The sequence below is a fragment of the Pecten maximus genome, chromosome 16 (assembly GCF_902652985.1).
Source record: "Pecten maximus chromosome 16, xPecMax1.1, whole genome shotgun sequence".
Lineage (NCBI taxonomy): Eukaryota > Metazoa > Mollusca > Bivalvia > Pectinida > Pectinidae > Pecten > Pecten maximus.
Window position 1 is genome coordinate 6,525,291 of NC_047030.1, and position 24,126 is coordinate 6,549,416.

Sequence of the window (24,126 nt, forward strand, 5' to 3'; positions counted from 1 at the left end):
CACTCTTCATAGAAGGAAAGGTCTTAAGGTGCTTTACCACAATTGTGAATTTCATGACCCAGGGGTCTCATGTTTGCCCCTGGGGAGTGAGTAAACTTTACTCTAGTTCATATAGGGAAAAGACATTTTTGACTATTATTTGTTCGATGTGTATTGGAATTCATTCTAATTTGGTTAAAAATATCAGCATAGGATGACAGTTTGTTGGTATGCACATGTTTGCCCTGACTGACCCCCAGGGGCTGATGGGCGGAGCTAAAAAGGGTCAAATTGACTGAAATTTCAAAAATCATCTTCTCAAGACCCAAATAAGGTTGATTCATAGATGGAAGGGTCTTAAGGGGCTTTACCAAAATTGTGAATTTCATGACCCTGGGGTCTCACAATTACCTGTTGGGAGGGAGTAAACTTCACTATGCATGTAGTTTATATTGGAAAATCAGAATTTGATTATGATTATCATTTGTTTGATTTGTATTGGAATTCATTCTAACTTTATTAACATTATCAGCATGGGATGACAGCTTGAAGGTATGCACATGTTGGCCCTGACTGACCCCCTGGGCTGATGGGCGGGGCCAAAAAGGGTCAATTAAATTAAATACTTCAAAACTCAGGTGACTGTTAAGGCCCATGGGCCTCTTGTTTTCTAGTGGTGAGGCCAATATGGCAGATCATAGCTCTGTACCAATGAACAGCAGTAAGAAGAATATGAAAGATACCAAGGCTAAAAATAGGAACACAAAACTTGAATCTTCTGAAAAGCAGGGTAAGTAAGATTTTTTCCCTTTCCTTCATCCATCTTATACCAGCAGGTAATGAACTTTAACCAAGTCGATTTTTAGTTCCTGTTTCTTAAAGATAATTAGGTAATTTGGCAATAATTTAAAAACCTGTTAAAGAGCGGAGAAAACAATATACCTGCTGTTTCTCACTGGATGTTGTAAGGGGTGACTAATTGTGAAGGCCACACTACAGGTTGGGGTGAATGAGTTTGGTAATGTCACTTCTGTTGGAGGGATATTGGCGAGCCTATGAAAAAGAAGACCTGTCTGTTAATTATGGGGAACTACATTTTAACTACGTTAGGAGGATAAACTTGTACATTTGTTGTCCTGAAGAAGCCCTATAGATGGGCGGAACCGGTCGACAGTAATAAAACCAAGTAAAAACTCTGAAGCTGTTGTGATTGTTTTCCTTCTTAAAAATGACATTATCCAATTCTTCATTATTTTCTCTGTTATAGCTGTAGCAGTTGGAAGTTTCTGCGTAGATAAAACATTTAGAGCTTTTAAAGTGAAGATAGAGAAACCAGAAGATGAGGAAAAGGAGAGACTGAGCTTTTGTCCCAAAGAGAACCGCAACCTAATGCATTACCTGTGTAAGCATGAAATCACAAAATTAGCTGGAGAACAGGGCTGGAAACTCATCCTGGAAAACATAGATGATAAACTTGTGGTGAAACTCTTTATTAGGAATGAAACCCCTATTGAGAAATGCAGGGATAAAGTGAGAGAATTTATTACCAATTCTCTTCCCCATTTACATCAAGAGACCTTCGACCTTTCACCTCTTAGCAGCAAGACAGTAAGCAGTAGCCATGGTGATATGGAATCTAACAACCAGGGTCCTGATCCTGCCAACAAGGACCCTCTAGAACAAGCTCTGGTTTGTCTGGTTCCTTTGGTCACTGATGTCCAAAATCAGGCTGATGTTTTTTATGACAGGGATTTGAATTCTCTTGTCATAATAGGGGCAACAGAAACTGTTAAACAGTTGTACATGAAGGCAAAAGCAAAGCTGTACCCTATTACCATGGAAACCGTTTTAGAGTCTGCTTCACAAGGACACCTGTTAAGGACATTTGGGGCTATGGATCAACTGAGAGGTCAGTATCCAAATGTTAGAGCAGTTGTACAGGATTGCAATACAAAAGTGTCTTGGACTGGAACTGAAGAAAACATAACACTTTGTAGACAAGAGATGGAAAAGTTTATCCGAGAGATTAAAACAGACAGCTTCCAGCTATCTACAGTGATGAAAATCCTGATCTTACGACCAGAGATAAAAAGTCTCATCAACAGTTTACTACAGAAAGAAGGCATTGTTTGTGTATGGCAAGTCACTGAAACTGGACATGTACAAGTTCAGTCAATGAGATCTTCATCTGTTAAGCGTGTTGGGCTCAAAATTAGAGAAAACTTCAAAGAAGAGTCGTTCTTGGTTAAGGATTTCCCATATATTTCAGAGGTTTCCAAATCAGGATTTGGTCTCTCTGCTGTCGAAAGGAATCATTTTGCAGTGGAGGAGACCAGGGATACAGTCAATGTGGCTACAAAGTCTGATACCATGCAAAAGATTATTCAGCATTTACAAGATTTGGAGGATCAGCAGACATCCGGGAGACAATTCACAGGCGGTGAAGGTAAATATATGACAGATAAAAAATATATCAAAATTGATGATTTTTATGCCACGCCATTTTACAGGGAACATACTAACTTGTTAGATTTTTGTAATTTGGTTCCAAAAGATATTGGCTTTTTGATCAACATGTTGTACTGAGATTTAAGTGAGACAACAAGCTTGATTTTGATGAAAATATTCCTGTGCATCACCTAGGTAACCGTATTACATCACATGGGTAACTGTATTACATCACATGAGTAACTGTATTACATCACATGGTTAACTCTATTACATCACATGATTAACTGTATTACATCACATGGGTAACTGTATTACATCACATGGTTTACTGTATTACATCACATGGGTAACTGTATTACATCACATGTGTAACCGTATTAAATCACATGAGTAACTGTATTACATCACATGGTTAACTGTATTACATCACATGGGTAACTATTACATCACATGGGTAACTGTATTACATCACATGGGTAGCTGTATCACATCACATGGGTAACTGTATTACATCACATGGTTTACTGTATTACATCACATGGGTAACTGTATTACATCACATGGGTAACTGTATTACATCACATGGGTAACTGTATTACATCACATGGGTAACTGTATTACATCACATGGGTAACTATATTGCATCACATTGGTAACTGTATTACATCACATGGGTAACTGTACGTACTACATCACATCAAATGGATGCTGGCAATAATTGTTCTAGATCTGACATTAATTTGTAACACATTACTGCAGAAATTATAATATTATCATGTAACATACTTGCTGTTTAGCTCAATAGTTGCTTAAATTATTCATCTGATGCATTATTCGCTCGCAGACAAATGCTTTACAAATTCATTTCATATATCAGATGAGTCATAATGTTTTACTCTCTCGTAAAACATGACTGTTTCTTCAATAAGGGCCATGTTATTATCAGATGGGTTTTGAAAGAATCAAAGATATTGTGTTATAATGTTGTAACTTGTTTTTTTAGGGGGAGATAACTCTGGGAAACAGACAAAGAGCTGTACCATAGAAGTACACGGGCTAGACAAGCAAACATCCGATGACACAGTTGAACTCTACTTTGAAAGCAAAAGAGCAGCAGGTCAGCTTGTTGACATTGAAAAATTTGATGCTTCAAAACGAAAGAATAATGGAGTCGTCTTCATTACCTACAAAACTGCAGAAGGTAAAATAAAATAAGTGTAAAATCACTTTGACCCTAATGGCAAGGTTAAAGGTTAAAGTGCATATTTTTCTAATAATTTCTTATCCGGTGATAAGTTCTACCCATTAAAGATATTTTCAATGAAAGTTGATAAGTGCTCTGTCACACAGGGGCTTGGCACAATTTTATAAATGATAGTCCATATATATATGTATTATAGTGAAATCATGCCAAGCTGCTGTGCTCTGTCAATGGATCATCCTTTCAGGCCTTAGTGTCAAAGATCAGTTGAGTGGGGAAAAAAATCAATGCCTAATAGAGAAAAAGATAGATATGCTTTCATTCACAAAACAATTTTCTAGCAATATTTCTTTAAATCCTTCCACTGGGCATCAAACCCCTTGAGGAGTACCCTTACCAAATCTACCAGATAAGCTTCAGAGAAATTCTCCTTCAAGCCAAGTTGGTTGGAAGCAGCTAGGATTTACAGGTGTAACATAGTCTTTGACTAATAGTTTTAGTTTATTCCACAGTCGCACAACTTGTTCTTGAGAGACAACACACACTGGAAAAATCCCCTTTGACTGTGAGGCTCTTTACGGGATTAGAACCTGGACCTTCTCAGTTTTACCAGAAAAAGATTTTCTTCAAGAACATGAACCAGACCACAACAAGAAAAGGGCTCAAGAGTTTTCTGAGGTCAAAGATTCAGGTGTCACCAACAGAATTTCTATTTGGAAAAGAAGACGGCACAGTCTTGGTTACATTTGATGTCGCCCCAGGTATGAAGCAAACAAAAGTTTTTTGATCACAGAAAGAACTTTAACTACCGAAATTCTGATCTTGGAATATGGAATTGATTGAATTATTGATTTTAAAAGCCACATATTTACATAGAACTTGGACTACTGTAAAATAACAGATCAAAGTGTTTTTTAGCTCATGTGGACCAAAGGTCCAGTGAGCTTATGTCATGGCATGGCACCTGTCGTCCGTCCGTCCGTCTGTCCGCTGTCCGTCAACACTTGCTTCCAATCACTACTAGTCAAAAAATTCTTGGTCAGAAACATCATTGGCAAAAGGGGATCAGATTTTGCCAAAAATGGTGACTCTGACCCCCAAGGGGCAGGAGGGGCAGGGCCCAATAGGGAAATTGAGGTTATGCCTTTAAATCGCTACTAGTCATAATGTTATGAATGGATTTGAACCCAATTTGGTTAGAAACCTCCTTTGGGGAAGGGGAACAGATTTTGCATAAATGATGACTCTGACCCCCAAGGGGCCAAAGGGGTGGGGCCCCATAATGGAAATAAAGGTAATTCCTTTAAATCACTACTAGTCATAAAGTTATGAACGCATGTTATTGCTATAAAAACAATCCTTGAGGTCTTTCAGACCCTTAGAGAGTCTAGACTTTGTTATTTCTTTAAAGCAGTTGGGATCCCCACACTATAACTATATATAGCATTGTTTGAGATTGACAAATAAAACGAATTGAACATGAACATTATTTTGACATTTGGTCAAATCCAACTAGGTGGCTGATACAGGCCCCATGGGCCTCTTGATTCTAGAACTGAAATACTGAATTGTCAATAGTTTTCTGTTCCTTTCTTTCCGTTCTTATTGTTTTTAAAAATAAACTCATATATTTCTCAATTATAGAATCCTTTTCAGAGACACAGTAGGGTCACAATAGATCTGTTGGGTAGACCGACAGCCACATCACCTCAGATGAAGATGTGAGGTGTGTGGTTCGACACTCCCACTCATGTCGGTTTGTATTTCCTGGGAAGCTGAGAAATGGGCCGGTCTGTGCTGTTGTGGTTGTGTCCATGGGCAAAACACTTAACCCTAACTGCTCTGGATTGCATGTGATATGCTTCTTGTTGTTCAGTGAGGTAGTCACCAACTACTACAAGGAGATTTTGCCTCAAAATGACACTGGCTGGTCTAGGGGTGATTAACCTAACAAATAAACAAATCCTTTTCAGATTTTGAAAAAGTGGAGCAAGCTTGTCAGAAGTCCTCGTTGGATGAATGTTTTCTGGAGGTTAAAAGAGTTCCAGTCTCTCCGAGTGTCCTGGTCAGTGGTGTTAGTGAAAAGACAACCTTGTCTACGCTGGAATTTTACTTTGAAAATACCCGTAGAAGTGGAGGTGGTGATGTCACTGATGTCAAAGAAATATCCGATCGAACGTTTGTCATCTCGTTTGAGGATTACACAGGTAAAAAGCATGAATAATGAGACCACTCTTCTGGTGGTGACAGTGTTGTCAACATATCAGTTTAGGTTTTTACGTCACCTGAGACAAAGTCTCATGTGACCTATTCTAATCCCCTTTTGTCCGTCGTCGTGCATCGTCCGTCGTCCGTCGTGCGTCCGTAAACAATTAACATTTTCAACTTCTTCTCAAAAACTCCTAAACCAAATTCAATGAAATTTGGCAGGAAGCTTCTATGGCTAAAGGTCAACCAAAATTGTAAATTATATGGTCCCCACCCCCCAGGGGCCTGAGGGGCGGGGCTAAAAAGGGTTAAATTGACTAAAACTTCAAAAATCATCTTCTCTACTCTCAGATATGGTGGAATCAAACACTCTTCACAGATGGAAGGGTCTTAAGGTGCTTTACCAAAATTGTAAATTTCATGACCCAGGGGTCTCACATTTGCCCCTGGGGAGGGGGTAAACTTTACTATAGTTTATATATAGGGAAATCATATTTTTGACTTTTATTTGTTTTATTTCTATTGGAATTCATTCTACTTTGGTAAACATTGTCAGCATGGAATGACAGTTTGATGGCATGCACATGTTGGCCCTGACTGACCCTCAAGGGCTGATGGGCGGGGCTAAAAAGGACCCAATTGACTGAAATTTCAAAAATCTTCTTCTCTACTCTCAGATATGATGGAATCAAATACACTTCATAGATGGAAGGGTCTGAAGGTGCTTTACCAAAATTGTGAATTTCATGACCCTAGGGTCTCAAGTTTGCCCCTGGGGAGGGGGTAAACTTTACTATAGTTTATATCGGGAAATCACATTTTTGACTTTTATTTGTTTTATTTCTATTGGAATTCATTCTAATTTGGTAAACATTGTCAGCATGGGATGACAGTTTGATTGCATGCACATGTTGACCCTGACTGACCCCCAGGGGCTGATGGGCGGGGTTAAAAAGGGCCAATTTGACTGAAATTTCGAAAATCTTCTTCTCAAGACCGAAATAAGTTGGAATCAAATACTCTTTATAGTTGGAAGGGTCTTAAGATGCTTTACTAAAATTGTGAATTTCATGACCCTGGGGTCTCACCTTTGCCCCTGGGGAAGGGGTAAACTTTACTATAGTTTATATAGGGAAATCACATTTTTGACTATAATTTGTTTGATTTCTATTGGAATTCATTCTAATTTGGTTAATATTATCAGCTTGGGATGGCAGTTTGAGGGTATGCACATGTTGGCACTGACTGACCCCGAGGGGCTGATCGGCGGGGCTAAAAATGGTCAAATTGGCTGAAATTTCAAAAATCTTCTTCTCAAGACCGAAATAAGGTAGAATCAAATACTCTTCATAGTTGGAAGGGTCTTAAGGTGCTTTACTAAAATTTATTAATTTAATGACCCTGGGGTCATAAGTTTGCCCCTGGGGAGGGGTTAAATTTTACTATAGTTTATATAGGGAAATTACATTTTTGACTGATTTGTTTGATTTCTATTGGGATTCATTTTAACTTGGTTAACATTTTCAGCATGGGATGAAAGTTTGATAATATGCATATGTTGGCCCTGACTGACCCTGGGGGCTGATGGGCGGGGCCAAAGAGGGTAAATTAAATTAACTGAAATATTTCAAATCTCAGGTGACCGTTAAGGCCCATGGGCCTCTTGTTGGATTTAGATATGTTGCTTAAAAAGTCCATTACAAAGTTTCCATAAGAAATGGGTTCATTATTCAAGTTATCATATGGGTCTATAGATTTGTGTTAATATCATATTGTCAGTGTCGTCATTCTAATAGTCGAGAGTAACATCAATCGTTAAAAAGTGTACAGTTTCCTTTTGACAGTCACAATAAGGGCTGAACTGTCTGTACTCTGATATTTCTACAATGGTTTCTAGAAAGAATTATTCCCTCAGTACTGTATACTAGAAATTATAATTCAACTGGACCAGAGTACTAGACACTAATTGAATTGAATTCATGACAACATGGGATTACAGTTGATCCTATTTGCATAAGGTTCATAACAGCTTATTTTGAAAATCTCTACTTACCAGAGTAGAATGGTAGTAAGTTATCCACTCACGTTGTCAAGGAGCCTTACTCTAATATAAACATTTCTGTAATTCAGTCCTTTGTATTCTTATATTTTTACGTATGTGTAACAAGTTATTGCGGAGATATATATAGTGTACTTGGTAAACTCCAAATATATTTCAACATGTAGAAGACAACATATATAGAAATACTTGAATATTGTGATTTGTTGTCAGCATGCTTTGTGTCAAAAGGAAAATCAAAACATTTTGCATAAACAAAAACAAAAAAAAGAACTTGATATATAGTTAGACGACATAGTGGACAACTCCACATTAACAGGATATCATTCAGAGTCCATGGTTCATCCCATTAACTCTGGAAATTGAGGATGATGGAAGTACATTTCTCTCATCCCTACCGGTATCATACTGGTCTGTCCAGGTAAATACACCCTTGCTTGCTGTGTGTGTATTACCTCCCTTCCGGTGTAGGATAGCCACGCGCACGCAATGATACAAAAGTAGGCCGCCAAACCGAAATCTCTCCATGATTTAAACATTTCAACAATACATTGAATTAAGATATGTAATCAGATAATAATTTTTTTTATTTATGATATAAATTATGTAAAAAAACACGTTCTTTTATTGTTTTTTATTAATAAAACATGGAACTATATTTTCACGCGAAAGGACACACTAGCTTGGTCGACATCAAGTGATTTGGCTTCGCTTGCAATGACAGGGCTGCTGAAACAACGTTAGACTGTGGAAATGAATGGTTTCCTTCGTTTTTAGAACAGCAAACGGTGTTTGCATATATGGGGTATGGTAAATCGATTGGTGCTGTTCTTTTTTTATTATATGCAGTAGAAAAAAAGCTTGGATTGAGAAAAAATGGCGTCTATCTGAGAAAGCTATCGACAGATAGTGCCTATTTTTGCATATTTTAGGTTGGGGAATGAGAGAAAAATACTCAATCATATGTGGTTCATGTAGGATAGGGATATTTCACCCTCTGGGTCACAAAATGTGGTAAAACCCTCAGCGGAGCCTCGGGTTTTACCACATTTTGTGACCCCTTGGGTGGAATATCCCTATCCTACATGACCACATATGATAAAGTCTTATAATATGTACTTAAAGTGTTGAGCTCAGTTCCTCAAAAAGTAATGTTCCAACCGAACCTGGAATATAGTTACAATAGTTAAATTTTTGTACTCAATGTAGCTACAAAATTCAATCTTTTTTATTTAACCATTAATTAGATCAGATTATAACATCAACAAAAAATGAGTGTAAATAAGTAGCTGACTTCTACCCTATCCCGTAACCTAGTACGGCTTCATGTGAAACAAGAAATATCTTTAAACAAGAAATATCTTTAATCAAGAAATATCTCTAAACAAGAAATATCTCTACACAAGAAATATCTTTAACCAAGAAATATCTCTAAACAAGAAATATCTCTAAACAAGATAAATAGCATAGTTTTAATCTGGTGGCTATAATGTAAAACTGTTGGTGAATTAAGGAAAATTAACGAACTAATGTATTTTAGCACGGATAACAAAATTACATCAGTTGAATCATTTTTGGTGATAATAAAACTGCATTTGAATACACTCATATTTAGCTTGCATTCAATCTAACTTTGTTTTGTTTTTAACTGCATATCTTCATTTTGCATTTACAGCTACATTGACCAATCACATACTTCATCTTGACCAGTAACGCCACCTGTCGCGTCATATCCGGGGCCAACAGAATATTATATGGCTATGGGACATCCATATACATAATCCATGATTATATGATGTGTATGATTTTGAGTCTGATCCAGAAAACAATAGCCTATGAAATGGCAAAGATAGCATCTTCATACAATTGGGAATAGGGCCTTGAATTTGTAAAGTAAAAACACTGATTGATGTACAACATATAAGAAGTTTCCATCTTTCATTACAGTGATAGACCGAGTTTGTGAGAGATCACATGTAGTGGATGGATGCAGATTCAATGTTCAGATTTACTACGAGATGTTGGGGTACAGACATAGCTACACACAACCAACCTTAAAGGTTCCTAGCCCCGTGGAGCTCACAGACGTAGATCCTAACGAAATTCAGTGTATCAAGGCAACGGACACAACTGAACTTGAAAAACAACTCGGCAACCAGCACGCAAAACTACATTGGCCAGAAAATGTTACTGGACATCTGAAACTAGAGTGTGTGATTACAGAGGATATAGAAGACAGCCATAGACTGGTCCTTTCCTGGGGAAAAGTGGTCAAAGATATCTTGAGAAGATTCCTGGCTCAGGCAGAAGTAAGTACGGTAATAATTAGGGCCCCCAATGGCAGGTGCCCTTTAGTAATTATGGTGTTCGTCTGTCCTTTACCACGATATAGGTTGATACACTTGCAGCAAGTCTTTTAAGGCCTACTATTGAAAGAAAAACAGATCCCGGTCTTGTATGAGGTTAGAAATTGATGTTGTAAAAATTTAATGACAAGTCTCATGTGACCTTGTCTAATTGTATATTGTTCAACATTTATCGTCCATCGTGAGCCGTACAGTATGTCCCTAAACAATTTACATTTTCAACTTCTTCTCAGAAACCACTGAACCAGTTTCAATGAAATTTTGTAGAAACCTCCTATGACCAAAGGTTAATCAAAATTGTGAATTATATGTGGCCCCGAGGGGATTGAGAAGTGGAGCAAAAAGGGGTCAAATCAACTCAAATTTAAAAAAGATCTTCTTCTCAAATAAGGTAGAATCAAATAGTCTTCTTAGATGGAAGTGTCTTAATGTTTTGTCCCAAAATTGTGAATTTTATACCCTGGCGTCTTCTGTTTGTCCATGGGGAGGGGGTAAACTTTATTTTAGTTCATATAGGGAAATCACATATTTGACCATAATTTGTTGGATTTCTTTTGGAATTCAAATTGTTAACATTATCAGCATGGGATGACAGCTTAATGGTATACACATGTTGGCCCTGACTGACCCCTTGAACTGATGGATAGGGCCAAAAAGAGTCAATTAAATTAACTGAAATATTTCAAAACTCAGGTGACCATCAAGGCTGGCCTCTTGTCTTTTCCTTTCCTGTGATCATTCTTTATGTGCTTTGTTTTCGTCTGTTTGTGAAATCCAGACAGCTTCTTTACTCGTTATTACAGAAAACAAGAGCTCAGGTTGTCATACCCAAACTACAGCAGACTTCTGTCAATGTGACAGGATCAGGGAAGGCTTCCTCAGTGAAGGTTTGTATTCTATTGTAATAAAGAGTTACACTTTTCTCTTACCAGCTGGAAGTGATGTATGAACATTAACTTTTTCTAGTGAGAGATTTGATAAAATGCGTAAGTTAAGAGTGATCTTGTTTGATAGCTTAGATCCTGTGATAAAAGACTTGGACAAGACCAAGATTACCCATTCTTGCTCAGTTTCAAGAAGTATGTTTTCAGCTCAACTGGTTCATAGGGCCAAGAAGACCTTATGCCATACTGTGGTGTCTTTCGTTCATACATCCGTATGTCAACAATTTCTTCAAACAACTTCTACTTCTTAACCACTGATTGGATTTTAACTTAATTTTGGAAGCATCATGTCTGAGATCCAAAATTGTCCAAATGGTGGGGCTGACTCCCAAGAGGTCTAAGGTGCATCGGATATATTGCTATATATGACTTCTTGTCCGGAACTAAGCAATGGATGTTGATTGTATTATGTTGCAATGAGTCAACAATGGGATATAGGGATACCTAACCAAACAATGTCCTCATTATACCGACTTCATTAATGATCCAATTGTCCGGAAAATTCATGCACTTAAAACTATTATCTCTTGTACCAGTTCATGTTTCAACCACCAGGGGTCACAAATGAGGTTGCCATTACTATAAATAGAGTTTTAGCTCACCGGTTACGAGTAACCGAGAGCTAATGCTGTCACCCCGGCGTCGGCGTCGGCGTCCAACCCCAAAACTTTAAAGTTTTTGGAGTAAGTTTTTGGAAAGCTTGTAAGTCCAAAAGTATACACCGCATGCCCTTCTAAGTTGGTTAATACATTCATTAGAGGTCTAGGAATGATGTTATGGCAAAATCATGCAGAAAAAAAATTGTGATTTTTTCGCTTTTTACCATTTTGTGGACTTAACTTTTTTTACACCAAAACTCTCTTTAAAGTTTTGTTGGTAAGTCCAAAAGTATACACCTATCACCCTTCTAATTTGGTTTATACATTCATTAGAGATCCAGGAGTGATGCTGTGGCAAATCATGCAGAAAAAAATTGGCATTTTGGCATTTTACTATTTAGTGGACTTACTTTTTTTGACACAAAAACTCACTTTAAAGATTTTGGGGGTTAGTTTTGAAAAGCTCTTTGCTAGATTGTTAATTTCTATCAACCCATAACAGACTTTGCTAAACAATATGTTGTAAGGTCACTTTCTACAGGCAACTTTTGGAAAGAATTTCTACATGAATTGCTGGCTTGGGATTGACGTCAGCTTTTGAATATTCATTTAGCATGCGTGCCTTATCGTTTCTTGTGAATTGTAACAGCCATGTAGTGACACATTTCCCGGGGTTTCTTTACAGTTTTTCTATTAGGAATAGGAAGATCTCAGAACTAAACAGTACATGGTAGAATAGAAATAATCAACTTTGACTCGTGTATTGTTGCAGGATACTCAGACTCGGATGTTTTGTAATTTTAATTAATAACTCAGGCCTGCGGCCTTTGTTATTAATTTAATTGCAAAATATCATCGTCCTCGCTGTATATCCTGCAACAATACATGTATCATTGTTAATTATTTCTTAAATAAATCAGTATCATTATTTTGTAGTTTAAACTTGAACTTTATTCCTCCAAATCACTCTTTGTTCCTTTACATTTGGCTTCTGTACCTGAGATTGGATTAATTCAACATAAAATGTCAAACGTATCTATGATTACAGTAATTTGACTCAAATAGCTATCTGATTGAATTCTTTGTTAAAAAAAATTGTATGCTCAACAACAGATTATGAATGTATTATAAGAAAAAATACACATTTAACAACTAAAAAGTCACAGAATTTGCTCTGACTGGCAAAACAGTGCCAAAGTGTTTGAAATAATTAACCATGCAGTATTCAGCCACAGGTATGGGTGGGAAATAATTAACCATGCAGTATTCAGCCACAGGTATGGGTGGGAAATAACCACAATTCATTAGTGGGGTCCTTGCCCTATATAAAAAGTGAAACAAAAATCATTTAGAAGAGGAAATCATTTTACCTGGCCTCATTTTAAGTGATGCAACTTGCAGTCTCTGGTGCATATAACACTTTAGAAACCACAGGGTGGGGGTTGTACACTGTGCATCCTGGCAACAATTCTAGTTTCAAAAGCTTACAACAATATATATTATGAATATTGTACAACAATATATATATATATACATTGTATTATGTATGTTGTACAACAATATATATTATGGATATTGTACAACAATATATATTATGAATATTGTACAACAATATACATGTATGTAGCGCGAAAACCCCCGGCGAACACAACAACCGTGTCACAGTTCCGGAGTCACTCGGCAATGCCCTCAGTGGTAGCATCAGGCACTCGCTACAATGTCCGAGTTTTGGATAATTTAGTATACGTGGGCCGTCGAGAACATCACAAAACAACACCGTCTCCCAGTTTCAGACTCTTGTATTCAGTATCGGCAACATGTACAACAGTTACACAGTCTGAGGTAAGTCCCTCTCAAACATATCCAGCACAATCCAGCATAGCAACACCTAGGCACCTCGAATTCGAACTCCCCGAGCTCTCTCTCACTCTTCCTTATATACTAAAGTCTGTCGGGCAACGGTTGCCCGATCGGGCAAAGATGTCCTGAACTGACCTTCTGACATAACTTGACCAAATCCTGTCGGAGCAGTCGGGCAAACTGCCGGAGCAGTCGGGCAAACTGTCGGAGCAGGCGGTCCGTTGACCTAGATATGTGGATACACATACACGTAAACATTTAGATGGTAATTAGGGATGAGTATATGATGACCATAGGTAATATAGACAGAGGACCTATAAAGAACCCCCAGAGTGATCTCCCGAAGCCATGGGGCAATAAATCCCAAACAGTGTCAAACGTAGACCAGTAGCCACGGATCAAGGTAATTAAAACGTTATCAGTGAATGACCGGTGTATTACGCTGCCTAAAATCTCACGGTCAGCATGTACATAATTAAGTCGGGCAATGTAGGGCAAATAGGGCACCCCATCTAATTACTCATGGTCAACATAAACCTGAACTACTAAAACTACTAACACTAACATTTCTAACTAAATATAATAGAATAACGAAATATACTACATGTATATATATTATGGATATTGTACAACAATATATATTATGGATATTGTACAACAATATATATTATGGATATTGTAATTTTACTCTGCTATAGTTAAGATTAGAATTAATGACAAATGTTTTTGTGTATATTGTAGAAGAAAACTAATGCTGGTAGCAAGTCTCATCAAGAGAGTCAAACATCATGGCTGCCTCAGGCCACCATTGGTTACCAAAGTGTTGTCTCTAAATACTTTACTACAATTGAAGGTCTGTTAGTACGATTTTACTCTGGAAATATCCTCCATCTTGATGTAGACTGTATTGTAAATGCTGCCAATGGTGATTTACATCATAGTGGGGGAGTGGCCCGGGTGATATCTGATGCGGCTGGTTATGAGTTTGATAAGGAGAGTAGAGACTACATAGCCCGGTATGGACCCCTAAAGGTTGGGGAGGTGTGTACCACGACTGCTGGGGATCTGAAGTACAAGGGAGTTATCCATGCTGTAGGACCAAGGTAGGCCTCAGACCACAATTAATTTCCCTCTTTGTTCTACCAAAGAAAAATCGAAATTAAAATATTTCAGAAGTTTGCAAAAAATCTGGCTTTCACATCACGTGTAGAACTATTCAAGCTGAACATACAGTGAGCTGGAAAGTACCTCATGACCGGCATTTAACAAAGTTATTTTTATTTAAGTGTAACCACCCTACTATATTGTAGGAAAATCCGGAAAATCACAAAATATTACTACTCAAGCCTTATAACTCCCCGTGTCCTGCCTCACAAACAAACATGGAAATGGTGTCAAAATAAAATTCTGCCACTAGATTACATATTGCACTATAAATCTATGCTAAAATTATGTCCATATCTGTAGCAGCTAAGTCAGGAAAAAATATTTAGCAACAGTCCTGAAATTTCAATATGTACTACATTCGTGTACAACGACCCGGAAGTATTATTGTGGTCTGAGGCCTGTATATATGTCAAATGTTGAAAAATAAAATTTTCATTACGTACACAGTATTGTATGTTATTGATTAAGTTTAAAATCAAATTTGAAGTTATTCTGTTCAAAAATAAAAATTCTATGGTCATTTTACTACCCCTACCCCTGGCCAGGGGCCAATTTTCACTAACTGAGCAGGGTCACCATGCAAACATTCCTGTTTTGCACACAATGTTGATGGAATAGTTGCAATGAATTTATGACAATAACACACATTCAGCAGACTATCTTGTGTCATATTTTTATTATGCTCTTGAAAAAAATAAAGATGTTATAACATGTTAATTAAGAAAAACTTGAAAATTCAAGATTTAAAAAAGATTTTTGTATATATTAGCGAATAACTTTTTTATTAGATGTCTCAGCCTGTCTAACTTTTTGCATTCTGAAAGACCAGTTTTTAAAGATAATATTTACATAGACACACTTGGGGGTCACTTAGTAGTAATCAGGTAATTAGTGGTCAAGTGGTCAAGGGTCCCCTGGGGGTACACTGTTCTGGAAGTCTACCTCAGAGTATTAAAGAGAGCATAACTTGTACTGGCACCAAGTAACGTGACTGAATTTTCATGTTAAGTAATTCTGGGAAGTTACACAACATCTCACCGTTTAAATTTTTGGCATAAATTCAAGTTTTCAATGATTTTTTTGAAAATTAAAATGGGATTTTACAATTTTTTAAGGAAAAATTTCATTTAAATGCTTAAAAAGTGAAGTTAAATTCATTTTTCTAAAATCATTACTTCAATTATATCAAGTGATACTAAAGCTGTACTCAAATATGCAAAGACAATTAATATATTTGCACAAGTATGGAAATTACAGTGAGTTTAATGTGCATAGGTATGCCTCATACTTGACTAATTTTCAGACCCAAATCTGGAGTGGCGTGACGGACAAACTTTGAACCTATTTAAACTCATAAATACTTTAAAACAAAGGTCACAATTGAACAAATTCCCTTTGTGACAAAGAAAATGTTTAATTATCAATTAAAGTTTCACAAGTCTGATGTAAAAGTTCACTGTATATCTACATTATGTGTCCTTCTGAGAGACCATGTCCTTGGACAGGGCAAAATCCTATCATCTGTTTTTGCATGAATACCAAATTTTCAATGATCTGTGTTTAAAATGCCAAAAAACATATTTAAACCATTCGCTTACATAGAACGAAGGAAATAATAAAGGAAAAACCTGTTCTGAGAAAAATGTGTTGAAATATTGTGAATTAGAATGTATACACTATATCACATTGAGTGAAATTCAAATATTTGGGAGGGGGGAACAATATTGTGTTGTTTTCCTTCAAATTTTGAATTAAAATTAATTTAAACCACTACAGTACATCACAAGATACATACATTACACTTTATGCCCAGCTTATAACAACAGCACCTGCTTTGTTGCATGTAGAAAAGATTTTTGACAGAAAATGTGAAATTTTAGAAGATTTTGTGATTAATTCAAATAATAATCATGATTTTTTAATCACAATTTTACAAAATAATCTACATTTGCTATGTGGCCAGTCATTTAACATGTCAGCACACTATGTACTATTGGAAAATATAGCCCCTGACTTTGTGCAGTACATGTAAATAGTGACATGAGCAAAACTGCGGTTAACAGTATTACGGTTTTTACCCTAAAAGTTATACCAAAATATAGCGCAAAACCGTTTATCTTCATAAACAGTGCTAGTACACATCTGAAACTTTAAAGTCACCTCAAAGCGTATACTAGAAATGTGTAGCAAACACAAATACCAACATGTTTTCTCGACAAACATGTCCAGTGTGATCAGAGACAAGGATCCGCAATAGAAACGATCATCGAAACGAGGTGTATTGGGGGTGTAGTTACTAAAATGAAGCTGTCATTAATTAAAAACTCACAGAAAGTACGTGAAATGTCATCTGCATATAGGTAAAATACACACAACTGCACAGGAAATGTTAAAAGTTCGCGATGTTTCTAATTTAAGGTCCACGCGCGAATGTTTACATCGGAAAGGTGCGTTCTATGCAGGCCTCAGACCACAATTAATTTCCCTCTTTGTTCTACCAAAGAAAAATCGAAATTAAAATATTTCAGAAGTTTGCAAAAAATCTGGCTTTCACATCACGTGTAGAACTATTCAAGCTGAACATACAGTGAGCTGGAAAGTACCTCATGACCGGCATTTAACAAAGTTATTTTTATTTAAGTGTAACCACCCTACTATATTGTAGGAAAATCCGGAAAATCACAAAATATTACTACTCAAGCCTTATAACTCCCCGTGTCCTGCCTCACAAACAAACATGGAAATGGTGTCAAAATAAAATTCTGCCACTAGATTACATATTGCACTATAAATCTATGCTAAAATTATGTCCATATCTGTAGCAGCTAAGTCAGGAAAAAATATTTAGCAACAGTCCTGAAATTTCAATATGTACTACATTCGTGTACAACGACCCGGAAGTATTATTGTGGTCTGAGGCCAGGTGGTATGACTACGGTCAGGACCAGAAGGGGGAATGTCTGGATGACCTAAAGACAGCTGTCAAGAACAGTTTAGAGGAGGCAGACATTCAAAGCTACAAGTCCATAGCAATACCTGCTATTAGTTCAGGTATGTCATATAAGTTACAAAAGTATTCTAAATCACTTTTTTTACTGTGGTGCAGCTTGGCCATCCGTCATCTGTCCATCTGTCTGTCTGGCATCAACTTTTCCCTTTAAACAGCTTCTCTCCATAACCAAGAGGCCCAGAAACCTGATATTTGGCCTGTAGTGCTGCTAAGTCAGTCTTAATGAATGACCTTGACCTACCGTCACAGTGTCAAATGACTAGAATCTTTTCATTGACTTCTTCTCAATAACTGAGAAGCCCAAACAAAGACCTGATATTGATCCTGTAGCATACTGAGGTGGAAGGCTACCAAGTTTTGAATGTGATTAAATCTATCAAAGGACTTCTCAATAACCAAGAAGCCCCGAGTCTTGATATTTGTACTGTATAATGCTCAGGGGGAAGAGCTACATAGTTTGTTCAAATGACTATGAACCTACGGTACTTTCAAGATCACCAAGATAAAACTTACCTACCTACTCCTCTAGGAAACTATGCACACATGTTGATCATGACATCACAGAAGCCATTATGTTCCATCAATTTTAAGCTCATCTGTCAATATTTTCCTTTATACAACTTCATCTCAATAACTATGAGGCACAGAGACCTAATATTGGTCCTGAGGTATGATGGGGTGAAGGGCTTCCAACTTAGTTCAAATGAATGACCTTGACCTTCATTCAAATCACAGGGATAAAATAGGCTAAATAGGGTATTCGAGGAACTTGGGTTCGAGTGATATATATATTCTAATAAGTAACAGTGATCATAAGGTCCTATATAGGTTATGGTTACTAACAAACAGGCTTTCACTAGATGTATATTACTAACTATAGATATATGATCAGTGAATTAATAGCTAAAGTACTGACAAGAATATTGTGGAATGTGTAGACAATCTGGCCTTTTATCAGAACACAATTAAACTAGAAATTGTTTCGGAACAATTTGACGGGCTTTTCACTATTTAGCATAAATGACCTAAAGGCTTGGTATTTCCAAACATAAAAAAAACTATTTTAGAACACTTGATAGGTCATCCACATTCTAGTTTTGGTTAATCTGGCATCTGAGATATTACATTTCAACAAAGGAGTGGACGAAGGGAAATAACTCCTACAGCCTTGTACGAGTTATCTCCCCTCGTCCAACTAACGTTATATCTCAGATGCCGTTATATATCAGATGCCAAATTAATTCAAAATGGCGTTCCGCGTTAATGGTAAACGTTACCGAAACACCAAAAAACATGAAAATCATCAGAATAACATTTTGAATCATACTTAAAATTCTTTTTTTGGAAAAAGATTAAAAAATGAAGATTTTCTAAAAATAGACTTATTTGACCCCATAGCGAACGCTTTAATTTGACCTCTGACCCTAAAACTTTTAGTGAGTAAAAGCTAGAGCCAGGCATTAACTACAAATAACATAATTACCCGACCCCTGTAAAATGAATACTTTTTTAATTATGGGCATTTTAAGCTTTTTAATACATGACGTCATGGCGGCCATCTTGGATTTCAAATCAACTTAAAAAATAACATAACTTGGCCAAGACAATCCAAGGATTATTTCAGCTAAGATTGAGCTGAATGCCACTTGTGGAACTTGAGAAGAAGTTTAAAATGTAAAACTATTTTTAATATAGAATATATAGGGGGAAATTCAAAATGGCGTATACCGGAAACCGCATGTGTTACATAAAACTAAACACATCAAATTCATCAGAATGACATTCTACATCATACTAAGAATAATTTTTTGGAAAAAGATTGAAAAATGAAGATTTTCTAAAAATAGACTAATTTGACCCCATAACGAACGCTTTTATTTGACCTCTGAACCTAAAACGTTTTGAGAGTAAAAGCTAGAGTCAGGCAGTAACTACAAATAACTTAAATACATGACCCCTGTAAAATGAAAACTTTTTGAATTATGGGCATTTTAAGCTTTTTAATACATGACGTCATGGCGGCCATCTTGGATTTCAAACAAACTTAAAAAATAACATAACTTGGCCAGGACAATCCAAGGATTATTTCAGCTAAGATTGAGCTGAATGCCACTTGTGGAACTTGAGAAGAAGTTTAAAATGTAAAACTATTTTTAATATAGAATATATAGGGGGAAATTCAAAATGGCGTATACCGGAAACCGCATGTGTTACATAAAAACTAAACACATCAAATTCATCAGAATGACATTCTACATCATACTAAGAATAATTTTTTGGAAAAAGATTGAAAAATGAAGATTTTCTAAAAATAGACTAACTTGACCCCCAGGCGAGCTTTTTTATTTGACCTCTGACCTTTAACTTGTAAGTTTATAAAAGTTAGCCCCAAAGTTACTGTAACATAATATCATAACATTACTCTTGTTTCTTGAATACTTTTCGAGTTATGGCCATTTTAAACTTTTGAGGTATGACGTCATGGCGGCCATCTTGGTTTCTTGACCTACTTGAAGATGTTGCTGTCACCCCTTCAACTCATGCCATATACAATAGGCATACCTGACTTGGCATACATTTTACCATTTTCCCACAACTTGTGTGACAAAATAAAATGCAGAAGAAGAATAATAATAACTAGAAATTGTTTCGGAACAATTTGACGGGCTTTTCACTATTTAGCATAAATGACCTAAAGGCTTGGTATTTCCAAACATAAAAAAAACTATTTTAGAACACTTGATAGGTCATCCACATTCTAGTTTTGATTAATCTGGCATCTGAGATATTACATTTCAACAAAGGAGTGGACGAAGGGAAATAACTCGTACAGCCTTGTACGAGTTATCTCCCCTCGTCCAACTAACGTTATATCTCAGATGCCGTTATATATCAGATGCCAAATTAATTCAAAATGGCGTTCCGCGTTAATGGTAAACGTTACCGAAACACCAAAAAACATGAAAATCATCAGAATAACATTTTGAATCATACTTAAATTTCTTTTTTTGGAAAAAGATTAAAAAATGAAGATTTTCTAAAAATAGACTTATTTGACCCCATAGCGAACGCTTTTATTTGACCTCTGACCCTAAAACTTTTAGTGAGTAAAAGCTAGAGCCAGGCATTACCTACAAATAACATAATTACCCAACCCCTGTAAAATGAATACATTTTCAATTATGGGCATTTTAAGCTTTTTAATAGATGACGTCATGGCGGCCATCTTGGATTTCAAATCAACTTAAAAAATAACATCACTTGGCCAGGACAATCCAAGGATTATTTCAGCTAAGATTGAGCTGAATGCCACTTGTGGAACTTGAGAAGAAGTTTAAAATGTAAAACTATTTTTAATATAGAATATATAGTGGAAATTCAAAATGGCGTATACCGGAAACCGTATGTGTCACAGAAAAACTGAAAAGGTCAAATTCATCAGAATGACATTCTACATCATACTAAGAATTTTGTTTGGAAAAAGATTGAAAAATGAAGATTTTCTAAAAATAGTCTTATTTGACCCCATAGCGTACGCTTTTATTTGACCTGGCTGACCCTAAAACTTTTGGTGAGTAAAAGCTAGAGCCAGGCATTACCTACAAATAACATAATTACCCGACCCCTGTAAAATGAATACATTTTTAATTATGGGCATTTTAAGCTTTTTAATACATGACGTCATGGCGGCCATCTTGGATTTCAAATCAACTTAAAAAATAACATAACTTGGCCAGGACAATCCAAGGATTATTTCAGCTAAGATTGAGCTGAATGCCAATTGTGGAACTTAAGAAGAAGTTTAAAATGTAAAACTATTTTTAATATAGAATATATAGGGGGAAATTCAAAATGGCGTACAACAGAAACCGTATGTGTCACAGAAAAACTAAAAACGTCAAATTCATCAGAATGACATTCTACATCATACTAAAAAAAATTTTTTGGAAAAAGATTGAAAAATGAAGATTTTCTAAAAATAGACTAACTTGACCCCCAGGCGAGCTTTTTTATTTGACCTCTGACCTTTGACTTGTAATTTTATAAAAGTTAGCCCCAAAGGTACTGTAACATAATATCATAACATGACTCTGGTTTCTTGAATACTTTTCGAGTTATGGCCATTTTAAACTTTTGAGGTATGACGTCATGGCGGCCATCTTGGTTTCTTGACCTTCTTAAAGATGTTGCTGTCACCCCTTCAACTCATGCCATATACAATAGGCATAACTGACTTGGCATGCCTTTTACCATTTTCCCAAAACTTGTGTGACAAAATAAAATGCAGAATAATAATAATAATAATAATAATAATAACTAGAAATTGTTGGTTAACAATTTGACGGGCTTTTCACCTTCTTAGCATAAATGACCTAAAGGCTTGGTATTTCAAAAGGTAAGAAAAAACTATTTAAAAACACTTGATAGGTCATCCGCATTCTAGTTTTTGAATTAATCTGGCATCTGAAATAAAACGTTTCAACAAATGTTGGACGAGGGGAGGTAACTCGTACAGCCTTGTACGAGTTATCTCCCCTCGTCCAACTAACGTTATATCTCAGATGCCGTTATATATCTGATGCCAAATTAATTCAAAATGGCGTTCCGCGTTAATGGTAAACGTTACCGAAACACCAAAAAACATGAAAATCATCAGAATAACATTTTGAATCATACTTAAATTTCTTTTTTTGGAAAAAGATTAAAAAATGAAGATTTTCTAAAAATAGACTTATTTGACCCCATAGCGAACGCTTTTATTTGACCTCTGACCCTAAAACTTTTAGTGAGTAAAAGCTAGAGCCAGCCTTTAACTACAAATAATATAATTACCTGACCCCTGTAAAATGAATACTTTTTTAATTATGGGCATTTTAAGCTTTTTAATCGATGACGTCATGGCGGCCATCTTGGATTTCAAATCAACTTAAAAAATAACATAACTTGGCCAGGACAATCCAAGGATTATTTCAGCTAAGATTGAGCTGAATACCACAGGTGGAACTTGAGAAGAAGTTTAAAATGTAAAACTATTTTTAATATAGAATATATAGTGGAAATTCAAAATGGCGTATACCGGAAACCGTATGTGTCACAGAAAAACTGAAAAGGTCAAATTTATCATAATGACATTCTACATCATACAAAGAACTTTTTTTGGAAAAAGATTGAAAAATGAAGATTTTCTAAAAATGAACTAATTTAACCCCATAGCGAACTCTTTTATTTGACCTCTGACCTGAAAACTTTTGGTCAGTAAAAGTTAGCGCTAGTCATTATCTACAAATAACATTATTACATGACCTTTGTAAAATGAATACTTTTAGAGTTATGGCCACTTTAAACTTTTCAATACATGGCGTCATGGCGGCCATCTTGAATTTCAAACCAACTTAAAAAATAACATAACTTGGCCAGGACATTCCAAGGATTATTTCAGCTAAGATTGAGCTGAATGCCACAGGTGGAATTTGAGAAGAAGTTTGAAATGTACACACTTTTCTATTGAAATATATAGGGGGAAATTCAAAATGGCGTACAACAGAAACCGTATGTGTCACAGAAAAACTGAAAACGTCAAATTCATAAGAATGACATTCTGCATCATATTTTGAAAGAATTTTTGAAAAAAAAGGAAAAATGAAGATTTTCTAAAAATAGACTAACTTGACCCTCAGGCGAGCTTTTTCATTTGACCTCTGACCTCAAAACAATGCATTATTAAAAGTTGGCCCCTGATTAGTCCTACAATAATATATCTTTGAAATTATTTTAACTGTTACCGTTTTGGAGCTATGGCCACTTAAGCAAAATGATATATGACGTCATGGCGGCCATCTTGGTTTCTTGACCTACTTGAAGATGTTGCTGTCACCCCTTCAACTCATGCCATATACAATAGGCATAACTGACTTGGCATACCTTTTACCATTTTCCCACAATTTGTGTGACAAAATAAAATGCAGAAGAAGAAGAATAATAATAATAATAATAATAATAATAATAATAATAATAAACAGAACAGAAACAATAGGTCTTTTCACCACTTTTGGTGAAAAGCCCTAATAATAAACAGAACAGAAACAATAGGTCTTTTCACCACTTAGGTGAAAAGCCCTAACTAGAAATTGTCATGGACAATTTGACGGGCTTTTCACTATTTAGCATAAATGACCTAAAGGCTTGGTATTTCCAAACATAAAAAAAACTATTTTAGAACACTTGATAGGTCATCCACATTCTAGTTTTGGTTAATCTGGCATCTGAGATATTACATTTCAA

General features: G+C 36.1%; 1 protein-coding gene across 1 annotated transcript in view; it reads left to right on the forward strand.

Moving 5' to 3' along the window:
* The first annotated feature begins 666 nt into the window (after positions 1 to 666).
* Positions 667 to 24,126, forward strand: part of LOC117314577 — a 29,584-nt gene continuing 6,124 nt past the window's right edge. The window contains exons 1-9 of the mRNA XM_033868644.1: positions 667 to 769; positions 1,247 to 2,425; positions 3,434 to 3,631; positions 4,144 to 4,392; positions 5,605 to 5,838; positions 9,846 to 10,207; positions 11,068 to 11,151; positions 14,409 to 14,770; positions 17,758 to 17,885. Coding sequence (XP_033724535.1) covers positions 667 to 769; positions 1,247 to 2,425; positions 3,434 to 3,631; positions 4,144 to 4,392; positions 5,605 to 5,838; positions 9,846 to 10,207; positions 11,068 to 11,151; positions 14,409 to 14,770; positions 17,758 to 17,885 — 2,899 coding nt within the window. The remainder of the gene's footprint in view (positions 770 to 1,246; positions 2,426 to 3,433; positions 3,632 to 4,143; positions 4,393 to 5,604; positions 5,839 to 9,845; positions 10,208 to 11,067; positions 11,152 to 14,408; positions 14,771 to 17,757; positions 17,886 to 24,126) is intronic.